The sequence below is a fragment of the Ambystoma mexicanum genome, chromosome 7p (assembly GCF_040938575.1).
Source record: "Ambystoma mexicanum isolate Mex_15411 chromosome 7p, UKY_AmexF1_1, whole genome shotgun sequence".
NCBI lineage: Eukaryota > Metazoa > Chordata > Amphibia > Caudata > Ambystomatidae > Ambystoma > Ambystoma mexicanum.
The window spans coordinates 928,004,620-928,020,125 of NC_090939.1; the positions used below are offsets into that span (position 1 = coordinate 928,004,620).

Here is a 15,506-nt window from a genome sequence, read left to right on the forward strand (position 1 = left end):
TGCAAAAGCTGCAGGAAACGCCCAGGACAACGCTCAAGCTAATGTGCTTGCGTGAGCCGGAACTGCACATGCATAGACTTCATGCGCCTGTTCACGCTCGACTTTCCTCACAGGCGGACGCATCCAGGAAGCCTCTGAGCGGGCGAAACCCATTGCGCGGCCATACCTCGCCCGAAACCAGTCTCATCGGCCCCGCGGCTTATAAGATAAGTACTTTTCTACAACCTTGTGACTCGAGCATGCCAATCCAATACTAACCGCATGGCAGTTAGGGGGGGGGGGTGCAGTTACTGGAGGCACCCGATCACTGAAAGAACCCCAAAGCGCACCGGAGCACAAGGCGCAGGGGCTACCCACGGAACTAAAAACTGCATGTTACTAAATAGCATGGGAATAAGTATGCCAGCTGTTAGGAGGAACCGCGTTACCCTGTAATACGCGTACTAATAATTTCTCATTTGGCAGACGCAGCTGAAAGTTCACAAGACACCACAGGTGCCAGGGACAAGCCTAGACTTCCGGCAAAATCACCGAATCCAAGTCCAGATTACTTTTACTTTTTGAAAACATTGAAAATTGTCTTGTGTTGTGTAACTGGTGCTGGAACCAGTACAAAGCCAGAAACTGTGCGCAAAGGCGCTTCTACCTTTTGCATGCCGTATTGTTTATTGGTACAGCAGGCACTGGAGAAAGTGCCTTTTAAGTAAACCTCTTATTGAAGGTTCAAGTGTAAACAAACTGTCACAGTAAGGTGACAGGCTTCTGAATCTGTATCAAGGAGCCCAGCACAGTGTTCCTTTAACCAAGGTGGCATTGGGGGAATAACTGAGTGGTGAAAACTCAAGAGTAAAATCTGCTTATCTGTATGTATGTATGCACATGTTCTATGAGTGTTTAAGGTGCATCAAGAGTTCACCATCCGCCAGTGCACCCTATCAGAAACAAACAAGAGTCAAGGAGCATGTTTACCCAAACTCCCCCTACCCATCCATAACTACTTCCTCGCCCTCAATCCTGTGTTCCTACTACCCTCTACCCATCCAATCCGTGGACCCTAACCCTCTTTCGCCGTGGTGGTTGCAGTGTCCTGTGTGCATTAAGTCCCAGGTGCCAAGACCGTCATGGGGAGGTAGGAGTTCGTGCTGCTTCTGTGCTGGACCAGGCCACTACGACACACCCTGGGAGGATGGGGTTCCAGCTCCAACAGGCTGTGTCAGAAGAGCTTCACCAATTGCTGGGTGATGATATCACTGATATCTCCACTGGTAGTGGTGCCCAAAGAAGGGGGACCAATTCACCTATGCATCGACATGCGGGTTGCCAACACTGCAATACAATGTGAAAGGTGTCCGGGCCAAACACAGAAAACATGATTGTCCAGCTGAATAGGGCCATATGGCCTAACCAGGGATATTATCAGCTAGATTTGCACCCAACATTGAGGACCATACTGACATTCTCCACTCATGTTGGACTGTTTCGCTATAAGCACCTTAATTTTGGCATTTCCTCTGCAGCGGAAATATTTCAGGAGGCCATAAGGCAAGGGCTTCTACTGATCAAATCGGCATTCAACTTCATTGATGACATCTTGGTTTATGGCCCATCCCAGTATGAACATTATCAGACATTGATGGCTGTCTGCACGGTGCTTCAGGAAGCAGGTCTGGCCTTAAACTTTGAAAATGTGATGTCAACAAACAGGACCTCCGTTTTTACACCATATCTATTCAGATCAGTATCAATAACCTTGATGCGCCAACCTAAGTTTCTAAGGTGAGATTGTTCCTTGGCATGTGTTAAGTAGTCAGCTGGAGACAAACGAGGTTTTCTTTCCCAGTGGTTTATTGCACAACAAATTCTGGTCACAGATCAATAAATTTAGCCAACTGATGACGGTTCTTTTCACCTCATAGGCACAGGCGTTCTGTCTTACTTTACTTGCAACGGCCTCTGCTGGCCTTAATTAGTTCCAAGATAACAGCCAGGCGATTACAGGCTTTTCACCCTGCAACCTGTCCGCCGGCCATGAAAACGTAATTAACAAAATGTCAATAGTACACACTTCACCACTCTGAATCCTTCTTCTTAGGCGGCTGTTTCTCTCCACTGGAAGGTCTTGAGCCTTGGTCCGGGTACGGTGTCAATCTGTGAACTTTCCGCTTACTACTAGTAAGCCCACTCGTAATCTTGGCTGGTCTCACTCCACTCGGGTGCGGCGTCTCTCGCCTCGCGCTGCTCCTGAAAAATAAGACGCCTCCTGAGTCTCTTGGAGTTGCATTTAATCCTTGTCCGGCCCCTCCCCCGTAATCAGCCCCATGTGTTCTCAGCAACGGTTTTAACACACCTGATTCAGATTTCCCACCTCCTCCCTGCTCCGTCCACTGTGGGCTAACCCTGTACTTTGTTTGTGTTCGGGCAGTTTTAACGTAAGGAAACCTGGTTCTCCCTTTCCTTGTTCTCCTTTCTTTACCCATCGGTGTGCCTCTCCCTGATGCAGTATTTCGTGGGGCATTTTGGGATCTGTAGTTTGTCTCTTTTCATTGATGGCCAGCACTTGACGAGACTCTTCCTCAACTCCCTCCTTTCTCCCAGTGTCCAGGGCGGCTGCCACTGCTTCCACCTCACATACTCCCCCCCACCCTCCCAAGGACCCATGCCGTTCGGGCAGGTCCATGGCACGTGACAAGTAATCAGCCACCATCTGATATTTTCCTGGTTTATGTATAGTCACAAACTGGTAAGGCTGTAGCGTCAAAAACCATCTCAGAACTCTATGGTTTGAGTCTTTTTGTGTAGCCAACCATTTTAGTGGTGCATGATCGGTAAAAATGGTAAACCGTCTACCCAGTAGGTAATATCGAAGAGACTCAACAGCCCATTTTATGGCCAGGCATTCCTTCTCCAGCGTTGAGTACGGAATCTCGTGTGGAAGTAACTTCCTACTGATGAGGGCTATTGGGTAAAGGTTTTGCTCAGTCCCCTGGGACAGCACTGCTCCTAAACCACATCCCGAGGCATCCGCCTGCAAATAGAATTCTTTTGAAAAGTCAGGACAATGGAGAACAGGTTTTGTGGAAATCATCCGGATCAGCTTCTGGAATGCTTGCATTGCCTCCGGGGTGATCTGTAGGGGACGGTTGGTTTTCAGTGCATCTTTAAGCGGTGCAGCTATGGTAGAGAAGTGTGGTAAGAATCTCCTATAATACCGCACAAACCCCAAGAAGGCTCGAATTTCTTTCCTAGTTTCGGGAGGCCTGAGTTTCTGTAGGGCTTGAATCTTGTCCAAAAGGGGGGTTATCACCCCTCCACCCACTGCATACCCCAAGTATTTGGTTGTGTGTGCTGCCAGTTTAGTCTTTTTTGGGTTAATGTGCAGACCAGCTTCTTTTAATGATTGTATTACTTGGGTCAAATGTGCCAGGTGTTCGTTCCACGTATGACTGAAGATCACTATGTCATCCAAGTAAGCCGCAGCATATTCTTCGTGTGGTCTAAAGATTTTATCCATTAATGCCTGGAATGTGGCCGGTGCCCCATGCAAAAGGGTAGGACAGTGAACTGAAATAAGCCTTGAGGTGTCGAAAAGGCAGTTTTCGCCTGATCCGATTGGTTGGTTGAGGGGTATCTGCCAATACCCTTTGGTTAAATCCAGGGTGCTCAGGAATGAGGCTGAACCCAGTTTTTCTATCAGTTCATCAATTCTGGGCATCGGGTAGGCTTCATAGTGGGATATTGCATTCAACTGCCGAAAGTCCATACAAAACCTAGTAGTACCATCAGGTTTGGGTAATAGGACCACTGGTGAGCACCATGCGCTTTTAGGTGGCACAATGGTCCCCAATTCGAGCATGTTATCTATTTCCTTGGCCATTTCCCCACGTTTTGACTCCGGAATTCGATAAGGCCTGAGCCTTACAATTTTCCCTTCTTCCGTGGGTATAGAGTGGGTAGCCATATGTTTTCTTCCTGGTATTCCTGAAAAAATCCCAGCCACCTTCTTCAAGGTATCCAATAATTCGTTCTTTTGGGATTCACTCAACTGTTCCCCCATTTCCACATCTTGAAGACTACTATGGCTATTAGGGACCATTTGCTCTGAGACTGACATGTCTGAAAGGGTTGAACCTAATATGTCAGTTGTTCCTTCTTTCCATAGCTTGAGCATGTTAATGTGATAATTCTGAAATGTATTTTTCCGTTCGGGTTGTTCCACCTCATAGTTAACAGGTCCCAATATTTTTGTTATCTGATACGGGCCCTTCCACTGAGCCAACATTTTGTTTGTGTGTGTAGGCAGCAAAACCAATACCTTATCCCCTACCTTCAAAGTTCGAGGTCGGCTCCCTTGATCATAATACTTCTCTTGTCGATCTTGGGCTCTCCCCAGATTTTCTTGAGCAAAGTCTCTCAGTTTGCCTAGATGTTCTTTTAGGTCATTAACATATTCGGTGAATGAGGTTTCCCCCTGTTGTTCCCAGGTGTCTTTTAGTAAGCCCAGTATGGACTTGGGCTGTCTTCCGAATAACAATTCAAAAGGGGAGTATCCGGTTGAGGATTGCGGGGTATCCCTTAGTACCATCAACACCCAAGGTAGAACCCGATCCCATCCCAACCCTGTGGGGCTGGTGGCTCTTCTTATCATCTGTTTAATAGTTTTGTTATATCGTTCCACCAACCCATCCGTTTGGGGATGGTACACTGAGGTTTTCAAGTGTTGAATTCCTAAGGTCTTACACACCTCCTTCATAACTACTGATATGAAGTTACTCCCCTGGTCTGTCACTATCTCCAGTGGAATTCCCACTCGAGCAAAGAACGGCATAAGCACATCGCATACCTGTCTTGCTGAGATTCCCCTTAAAGGAAAAGCTTCGGGATAGCGAGTGGCATAGTCCACAATCACTAAGAGAAACCGGAACCCTCTACTGGTGGGCTCCAATGGCCTTACAATATCCATTCCTATTCTCTGGAAGGGTTCCCTAATCAGGGGCATTCTTTGTAGGGGTGCTCTAGCCGGTATATGATGACTAGTTTTTTGACATATGGCACACTCTTGACAATATCTGGCTATTTCCGCATATACTCCAGGCCAGTAGAAATTCTGCAACACCCTTTTCACCGTCATGTTTTCCGCTAAGTGCCCCCCTGTTGTGTGGTCATGGGCCAGTTGGATCAGAGTTTTCCGGTATGACTGGGGAACCAGCAATTGCTCCCTCTCCTGATTATCGGAACCTCTGGTCACCCTATATATTAGCCCTTGGTTTTCCTTGAAGTATGGAGTAGTAACTGGGGTCCCACTCATTGTTTGGGCTTGTTCCCTGGCCCTTTTTAAGGTTTCATCCAGTCGTGTTTCGGTTCGGAACGAGGGAAGATGGTCTCCCACTCGCCAGTCTATGAGGGCAATTTCCATCCCTTTTCCCCTGTTCTCTTCCATATTTTTTTTCTGGCATTTTGTGAGTTTCTCCCTTCTTATTGGTACCCCGATCTCTGTTTTGGCAAATGGAGCTTCCTTTAGCCATTTGTCGAATTCTGGAATATCTGTCCCTATTAGTACCGGGGCTGGTATGGCCGGAATAATGGCTACTTTAACTGGTATCTCTTGTCCCTGTAGCCCCAACACAACGTCTTTTGTAGGATACCTTTTTACGTCCCCATGCACACATTTAATGTCAATGGTTCTCACCTTTCCTGGATCTTGCTCACTCACATGCAGTTGTATGGCCGTCTGTCTGCTACCGCTTTCCATCATGGCTTGTTGGGGACGTCCATCCACCGTTACCTCTATCACATAGGGCAGTTTCTTCCGATATCCTGGAGCTTGTAGTGTTCCAATGTCCATTGGTTCTGTCTTGGTTTTTCTGGCACAGAACCGGGCTATATGGCCCCATTCCCCACATTCGAAGCATTGGGGTGTCTGTCCCTTTAGGACACTGGTTCCGTTGTTGGGCTTAGGGTCTGGCCTATTCCTGGGTTCTTGGATTGCTCCCCTGTAATTGCTGCGCATAATAGGAGTTTCGTTGGGGGGCCTCGCTGGTGGTGTTGTGAATGTGCGGGGTGTTCCGGCTTTTTGATAAGCAGTGGCCACATCTATGGCTTCCGACAGAGTAAGGTGGTGATGTTGCCTTACCCACCTTTGTATGGAACTAGGCAGGGCGTCAATGAATTGTTCCATCATTACCTTTTCCTTAATCTGTCCAATTGTGGCTGTGTTGGGTAGCCATTTTTCTGCTAAATCCTGTACACGTTAGAACAGTTGCCTGGGGCTCTCTCCGGGTTTCAGTTTGGTTTCACGAAACTGGAGTCTATAGGACTCCTCATCCATCCCCAGCCTTTCCAACACTGATTTCTTGATCTCCACATATGGGGTGTCCCCTGTGGGATTGGCAGCCTGATAGGCTCCCTGCATTACTCCCGTAAGCAGGGGCGCCAAAAAGAAAGCCCATCTGTCCTGTGGCCATTGTGCTGCTCGGGCTATTCTTTCAAAGTTTACAAAGAAATAACTAGGGCCATCCCCTGCCTGGTATTTTTGAAGTACGGTAGGGGGAATAGCTGGATGTGCCCGTTGGTTAGCCATTGATTCACCCAGAATCCTCAAAGCTTCTCTTCCCTGTTCTTGAACTGCTGTTTGCACTTGTAGAGCCTGTTGTAGGGCCTGCCGGTCCGCCTGGGCTTTATGTCCTTGTACTTGCACCAACTGCTGTAGTTGCTGTTGGCCTTCAGCCAATGCTTTTAACATGGCTTCCATACTGCTTGTGATTTTAGCGTTCCTCTGCAATACCACCGCTGCCACCACTGTTAAGTAGTCAGCTGGAGACAAACAAGGTTTTCTTTCCCAGTGGTTTATTGCACAACAAATTCTGGTCACAGATCAATAAATTTAGCCAACTGATGACGGTTCTTTTCACCTCATAGGCACAGGCGTTCTGTCTTACTTTACTTGCAACGGCCTCTGCTGGCCTTAATTAGTTCCAAGATAACAGCCAGGCGATTACAGGCTTTTCACCCTGCAACCTGTCCGCCGGCCATGAAAACGAAATTAACAAAATGTCAATAGTACACACTTCACCACTCTGAATCCTTCTTCTTAGGCGGCCGTTTTCTCTCCACTGGAAGGTCTTGAGCCTTGGTCCGGGTACGGTGTCAATCTGTGAACTTTCCGCTTACTACTAGTAAGCCCACTCGTAATCTTGGCTGGTCTCACTCCACTCGGGTGCAGCGTCTCTCGCCTCGCGCTGCTCCTGAAAAATAAGACGCCTCCTGAGTCTCTTGGAGTTGCATTTAATCCTTGTCCGGCCCCTCCCCCGTAATCAGCCCCATGTGTTCTCAGCAACGGTTTTAACACACCTGATTCAGATTTCCCACCTCCTCCCTGCTCCGTCCACTGTGGGCTAACCCTGTACTTTGTTTGTGTTCGGGCGGTTTTAACGTAAGGAAACCTGGTTCTCCCTTTCCTTTTTCTCCTTTCTTTACCCATCGGTGTGCCTCCCCCCTGATGCAGTATTTCGTGGGGCATTTTGGGATCTGTAGTTTGTCTCTTTTCATTGATGGCCAGCACTTGACGAGACTATTCCTCAACTCCCTCCTTTCTCCCAGTGTTCAGGGCGGCTGCCACTGCTTCCACCTCACAGCATGGCAGAGTATTGTGCTAGATATCTAGCAGACAATGCAACAATGATGGAGCCATTCCGGCGACTATTTAAGGACGACACAATTTTTCAGTGATCAGGAGAGTGGCAACATGCGTTTGACCAGATAAAGAGTGCCCGTCGACTGTAAAACATCTAGCCCATTTCAACCCATCGTAGCACACAGAGGTCATCGTAGATGCCAGTCCAGTGAGTTTAGCTGCCATTCTAGGTTAAAGTAACACCATAGCCTCCAGGGTGCGGCACATCATTGCCTATGCCAGCAATGCATGGTCGGCCAGGGAATGTACATACTCGCAAGCAGAGAAAGAGAGCTTAGCTGCTGTGTGGGCATGTGAACATTTCCATCACTTTGTCATTGGCAAAGGAATCACACTAGCGACAGATGATCAGGCTTTACTATCGCTATCTGCAAATCCGCAAACAAAGATACCACTGTGAATTGAAAGGTGGGGCATCCATCCGCAGGAGTATGATTATGACATTGTGCGCTGGCCTGGGGGTGATCAAAGCCTGGCCGACTACATCTCACACCGTCCAGGACATAGTACTCAGGAACCAAGGGAAGGGGGCACAGAATATATCCATAATGTCACTACAAATGCCCTCCAACTGGCGCTCACGCTGGATTTGTTCAACCAGGCATCAGGAGAAGATCTGTCGATTATTCTGGCTGTTGAATTGACCAACAACAAGTGTAGCGCCTATCGGAGACATCTCAAACACCATCCCAAGGCGAACAAAATGGAGATAGAAAGAATGGCCAAAATCCACAGAGCGTGAAGTGTCAGATCAACGGATACCTTTAAGAGGATGCCGGTGGGTCGTTCCAATGTCATTATGAAGGAGTATAGTGCAAAGGACTCATGAGAGGAATAGAGGCGTTGAGAACATGAAAAAGCAGCTCAGAGACCATGTGCCGTTCCCATTCATGGATGCACTAGTTGAGAAGACCATATCTCTCTGCCTTTCATGCCAATGTATGTCCAAGCTGGATCCTCCCATACTCCTGCAAGAAAATGCAATACCCGGGAGGCTGTGGCATAGCATTGCGCTGGATTTCTATTGGCCCATGAAGACAGGTGAATATCTACTGGTGATGAGTTTTCGTGATTTTGTCAAGCAGATACACACGACAGCGTTTTCTCATGTAGCTGGTGTCATTGACGAGGTGTTCAGTGAATGCGGCATTCCGCACATGGTAATGACAGAATGGTCCTCTGTTCAATGGAAATGATTTGTCCACCAGAAGATCACGCTTCTCTGGCGGCAAGCCAAAAGAATGGCCAAGAGATTTATGGCATCGATCGACAGAACAATCCAAAGAGCACTAATTGAGGGGATGTCCAACCAACAGGCCATATGTAGGATGCTGAGACATTACAGAAACACACCTCATGACGCAACGGAGAAAACACCGTCTGAACTCATGGTGGCCTACCAGACAGGGACACAGCTACTCAGACTGTCGGCAGACAAAGGAACAATGACGAAGCTCTGGAAAGGCATGCCAAGCTTAAACAACGGACTAAGGAATGGACAGACCGAAGGAGGGGAGCCAGACCAAAAGAATTTAACGTAGGAGAAGTAGTGTTGGGGAGACAACGGATACGGAAGAAGAAAGACTTGAACAATGCAGCAAAACCATTTCAAGCAATAGTGGTCAAAGGGGCGACAGTGATGCCCCAGAATGAGTGTCAGGAGATAACGAGAAATGCTTCATATTTCATATTTCAAACACTTATTGAGAGGGAAGAAGATGATGTAGGAGAGATGGGCAAGATGATGGAGGGTCTGCAGACCTCAAACAGCTGTCAGAGGGAGCCGAGAGTCCCAGGGGCCCAGAAGAGCAAGAAAAGAAGAGGAAGGAAGGAAGAAACGGCCGAGGCTGCATACAGGAAGGACTCAGAGGATGATCAAGAGGCATCACTGGCTGGTGGAAGAGATATGAGATAGACCAAAGGAGATATGTGAGGGAGATATGTGAGGGGGTGACGCTTTAAGATCTGAAGCCAATCTGCCAGGAAAGGATCCCGTCGATGGAGGAAGGGAGGGGTTAGTGTAAGCTGCTACTTGGGATTATATCGATACACTTTTACTGGAACTTTTATTTGGAGAAAACAGAAGCTCATTCTCCAAATGAGGAAGATCTCAGGCAAATATTGTAAATTCTCTATCATTCCCCTCATTAGGTTCTATAACCTGAAAGTTGTAGCAAAACTGACATACGGCATGGAAATTTTACCGTTTGAAACATCTCATCTGGTACAAAAAATTGAATCTAAGATCTGGCAGAAAATTATTTTTTACCTGCCCCAGAGTGTTCCTATATCTGCAATTCGCTATGAATTAGGTCTTATCTCACTAAATATGAGAGTGAAATGGACAAAAAATGGCACTCTATCAGAATCTAATGGTATCTAAAAACAACTCCCTTTATACACTACTGGGAGATAGACTGAGAAGGGGAATCAGTGAATCAGTATGGATGCTGAGACTACAGAAAGATTGTGTAGATCTCCTTAATACCACTGATGTCTCACATGAAATGCTATTTGTTAATCCAACGGGCGTGAAAAAACGGTTGCAATGGTCAGACTGGGTCACCACCACGGAAAAGGTGGCTGCCTCTAAGATCTATAAACAACTGGTCGCAGAGGGGAAAAAGCTATGTACGTTGGAGTCCTATCTAGTCAAATTTCCAGATCCTATAAGGAGAGCAATCTACTTCCGTTTCCGTTTCAATGTCCTCCCTACTGGGGAAATTTGCGAGATTAGATCGTCTACGGGCCAAAAAATGTCCTGTCGCTTTTGTCACTCCGCTTACACGACTGAATCACTTGAACATCTTCTTTTAAACTGCGCAACAATAGTGAAACAGAGAATAAATGTGTTTGGAAAATTTGTTCATGACCCCTGTAGGGTCCATACTGAATTACTATGGTGGTACATGCTACGTGGAAAATCAAACTCACTAAAGCTAGCAGTGGTCACCTTTTTAGTAGAAGTGTGCGGTCTGGCAACCTTAGAAAGAACAAACGAGTACTGTAAAGAACCTATGTTAAGAGCCCTAATTATCTACTGAAGACACTTATGGGCCTTTCTCTCTCTTACGCTCTAACAATATGTATAAGTCTCAAAATATGGAAAACACTGTAGAGGGATTCTAAAAAGAAAGGATATCTGTAATGCAATATGGACTGTACTTTATATTGTGTACTGTGTCTGATGAATTTTATAATTGGAATAATGTTGTGATTGTTCGTTTTAATACCGTGAACATTTTACTTTAAATTTTGTAAAGGTTTAATTTGCATAAACCAGATACAAATAAAATTTAAAAAAATTTAAAAAGTAAGCTGGATGAGAAAGGAATAAAGAGATCTACATGGTGTCGTCCATTCACATTTGCATAATTATTCCATCCAAAGGTTACGTGAACCCAGGATGTTATCCCTGTCTGCGATTGTGGCACTTATTCACATTTCTTTTCAGCACCAGAAAGTTTGTACAAATGTGTGTGTGATTGACAAAATAAAATTGTATTTTGAGTTTTACGCTGCCATTTTCCTGGAACAGACCCTCTGGCTTGGCCCGTCCTGGCTCGGCCTTCCGCGTGAATTCTCTGCGTCTCCAAGCTCTATGTGAAGGGACCACATTAGGGAGAACATAGTACCATCCGAATTTGCAACCTTGCCCGCCTGTCAGACTAAAATATTATGTATCTTAATGTGATGAAGTCCCGTGGCTGGTTGTAACACCCAAGAATGATGTTGGTCTCAAAGCGTAAGGACACGCAAGCCTTGTTTTTTTTTGAGGGGGTGGCGGTGGTTCACAAGAAAATAAACACCCCATTATGAAAGGCCTTAATACACTATTACTCTGCAACAACTAGGATGAAACTTGCAAATGGAACAGCTTTCAGGCGAACACTTCAGCCCTAAACGCTGCCGAACACTCCTCCATGAACCTGGGACACCTGGGACGCATGGGCGCAGTTTGGGGCCAAGAGATTGTTCCACAGAACAAGAACAAACACGAAATACAATCTTCAGACAGTTGTGCGTTATGAAATCGGAAGATGAGGTTAGCAAGTACTAGCTGAAAGACAAAAGGCGACTCCACAATACCTCGTCTGAATTCCGGTGGGACATGGTGCTCCAAAAACCGTCAACTTGTTTCCCTCTGGAGATATCGTGCCTTAATCTAAAATTTAGATTTTATACCAAAGCACAAGCAGGACATACGAACATCTGAGAAGAGGGTTGTTGATAACGTCCACGAAGCAACTGCATTCTCCCTCTTAGTTTTAGCATTGCATTGCATATGCTCAAAACATAAGACACTACTTACAAGGACGTGCTCCAAGACGGCGTGACGTCACACATTTTACTGCCTACGGTACTGCATGCGACAATATGCGGTCTACTGCATATGCTCAGAGAACGAGACGCTACTTACCAGGACTGTTTCAGAGACGGGGCAACATCAGAGAGGCGAGGCACCAGCGAGCATTTGAGGAAGAATAGCGTCAGCACTTTTTTATTTTTATTTATCGAGCATTCTTAATTTACAGGAAATCGTATGCTCAATATCAATATATGCTTTGGAGTGCTCTTAATATACCATACTATTAGACACCCTACTGAGCATGCGCAGCACACGGAAACTATGGTTAGTATCTTTAAACAAACTTGTAAATCCAAGTCATTTGGAGCACAAACCCTACGAAATAACAGTTGGCTCAAAGGGTACGTTTAAAATCAAACATTGGCAAAGCCAATTCGGGTTGTTTTTTACAGGTGACTTATTTATAGATTGATAGAAGGTTGGAGAGAGCAGTGTAAATGTACGGAGTGACGACTCACGGATGGCTGATGCGCATGATTTTTAGACGAATGCTGGATGTGTGAATGGATGTGACTGGTGATGTGTGAAAAGGATGCATTGGTGTGATTGTTGAATGAGTGAAATGTATTCATGGGTATGAATGAATGAGTGCTTGATTGTGATCAGATAGATGGTTGAATATAAACGGTATGATTTTGTCAGGTGGTTGAAAGTATGGATGTGGATGTTGCCACACTAAACTCTTGCTCTGCTGTCAAACACTCTACTGACATCTGCCACCTCCTTGAACTCCTGGACTTTGATGTTCTTGCTCTTACTGAGACATGGATTAAGGACAGCTTTGTCATGAGTTTTGACACACTTGTCGCTGTGTTAAGGAGAGCGTCCTGTGGGCGCTGCGTACCTGTACTTCCAGATGAGGGACGCAAAGAGGTAGACAGTCTTTCCAGGAAGATGAAGATGAGAAGGGGTGACACAAGGAACAAGTCCAACACCCACCCGTAGGAACACAAGGTTGGTGGTGAACCAGCTCTTTTGCCACAAATGAGCGCTTCCCTGATTTATGTGGGGTCAGGACAGTGCATGCACTGACAGGGAAGGCCTAGTTCTTGATGGACGTGGATCTCTGGACTCCAGAGTCTGAGTCAGGTCTTAAAGAGATCATGAGTAGCGCTGGCAGTGCAGACTATGGTCTTCGGAGGCAAGGGACCCAGGCAAAGGCCGGAGGCAGAGCACAACAAACCCAGAGGGGTACAGGGATAGTAATACCAGGCAGGGTACAGCTGGACAGATAAACTCCCAGAAGCCAGGGAAGCCAAGGGATACAGGAACCCCAGGGAACCAGAAGAATCAGGGAGACAGGAAAGCAGAGAACCCAGAGAGTTGGAAAACCAAGTAGGCAAGAAGGCAAACCAGGGACTCCAAAGGGACTGAGAACCAAGGAGGCAGGGAGGCCAAGGGAAGAGGAGGCCAGAGCAGCCCAAGGGAAAACAGGAAAAATAGACCTGGAGCAAGTAATACAGGAACTAGTACCGAGTGCAGAGTGAGACAAGCGATCAGGAAGAAAACCGCATAGAGACGCGGCTTGCTTCCGTGACCGGAGCTCTAATGAAGGGTGGTGCCCAGAACGAGGCTTGCAAGGCAAGCTTGCGTTGTGCCGAGAGACAGACGGACTGCACATGCGCGGAGGGCAGGACACGGCTGCCTGCGCATGCCCGACTCCATGTACACAGAGGTCCCCAAGGAAACGAAGGCCGTGAGGGAACGCAGCCCCCCCAGCCGATAGCGAGGGTAAACCTGTTATGACAGGGTCCGCCAGACCTGGCGACCCCGTCCCGGCGTCCAGATGAGTGGTGTGACACTATGCCCCCTTCCAGAAAGGCCAAGAGGTAAAATTCACGAACAAAACGGGGGACATGCATAAAGCTGTGTGGCTCCCAGGTGTGGTCACAAGCAGGGTAGCCCTTCCAATCCACCAGAAACTGCTGTAGCCCACTTCAGATGCGCAAATCACAGATCTTCTGGACCTCAAATTAAAATAAAATAAATAAATAAAATAAATCATAGTTATCAATTGAATAAGAGTGAAGAGGCAAAAGAGCATGTAAAACATGGCAGAATACTTATTTTCTAATATGTATTCACTCAGAATCTTCACTAGATACTAAATATTGAAACATAAACTTTTCTACTTGAGAAGAGCCAGCTGCAGCAGGTACTGGCCAGCAGACAGTCGTCAGCCGCTGATGAATCAGGAATGAGTAGATGTTCCCCACACGAAAGGTTCCAAACAGTTTTCTTCTGTTATTCAGGAGACAGCTTTGGTGCTTTGAACAAGTTCACTGCTACTTGTCACAACAAAGTAAAAAACATGATCAGGATGAACCCAGTTGCAAGGATGTAGAACACAGGTGTGATCCCTGAGCCTATGTTTCCAGAAAAGACCAAAAAACTTGTCAATGGAATGAAGGAAAAAACAATGTTGGTCAGCCAGTTAGTAATGGATCCCAGGATGGAGGTCCCATTTGTTCGAGTAGAGCTTTCCAACAGGGCTTGCATCTGTTTTGACCAGTCTGGTGTTCTTTCCAGTAAATCCTTGGCCAATTGCAGTGCTCTGTTTAATGCTTCTACGAATGTCTATGTGGTGCTAGTGATGTGTATCTTCATATCCTGGAGGTATGCCAGTCTCAGTAATAGATGCAGGAACTTCATGGGGGATAGCTTCAATTCAGGCCATTTCAATAGCACAAGCTCAGTCCACACTAGTGGATGAAAAACGATGTTGCAACACTTTACCGCCTTTGAGACTGTAATCAAGATGACAATCCCACAGGCACACTACAGCATGAGGCGTTTAACTACACGATGTAGGATCCATTAGGTAGTAGTAGAGCTTTACTACTGAAAGTTTCCATTCAAATTGCACTCAGCATGCACTTGGTTGAGTTTGAATTCTGCTAACATGGGCTGATCTTGAAAATGTCCTGGCATCTTGTATGGGGTGTTCCCACACAGTTCTTCAGGGAATACAGTTGTACAGTATAGGCCTCACGAGTCACGCAGGTATGGGTATAGGGCACCTCATAGACGTTTGTAACCATTGCTTGTTTACTTGATGCAGTTCGTCACACAACAGAAGTTTTTACTGCTGGCACAGGAATATTCAGGATCCCGTGCAGTGTCCATGACAATGAGTCTTTGTTCCTGTGAGGATGTGAGAGTGGCCGCCGGAGAGCGGGACGCCCGGCCAGAGGAGCCCGCTGTACCGCGGGCGTGTGCGGCGCTGAGGGCGGGCGCCGGGGAGGTGTCCCTGTCAAAAGGAGAGCCTTGTCGGCGTGCCGCGACGATGCCGGCGTTGCAGCCGCAGCGCCGCGTGTGCCCACGAGGACCCGGGCCACTAGCGCTGCGGCTGAGCGACCCGCGGACACGGCATACATCGGCGGTCTCCGGCGGCGAGCAGCGGCGGGGCTTGGGAAATAGAGAGCCCGGATCGTGCCGACCGCTCGG

At 47.0% G+C, this 15,506-nt stretch overlaps 1 protein-coding gene across 4 annotated transcripts in view; it reads right to left on the minus strand.

Moving 5' to 3' along the window:
- LOC138526454 (zinc finger protein 583-like) overlaps positions 1-11,974 on the minus strand; it is a 288,611-nt gene extending 276,637 nt beyond the window's left edge. For all 4 annotated transcript variants that reach the window (XM_069637224.1, XM_069637223.1, XM_069637222.1 and 1 more), the window contains exon 1: positions 11,780-11,974. In XM_069637224.1, the coding sequence (XP_069493325.1) occupies positions 11,780-11,803 (24 nt within the window). In that variant the 5' untranslated portion in view covers positions 11,804-11,974. The remainder of the gene's footprint in view (positions 1-11,779) is intronic.
- Between the last annotated feature and the right edge of the window lie 3,532 nt (positions 11,975-15,506).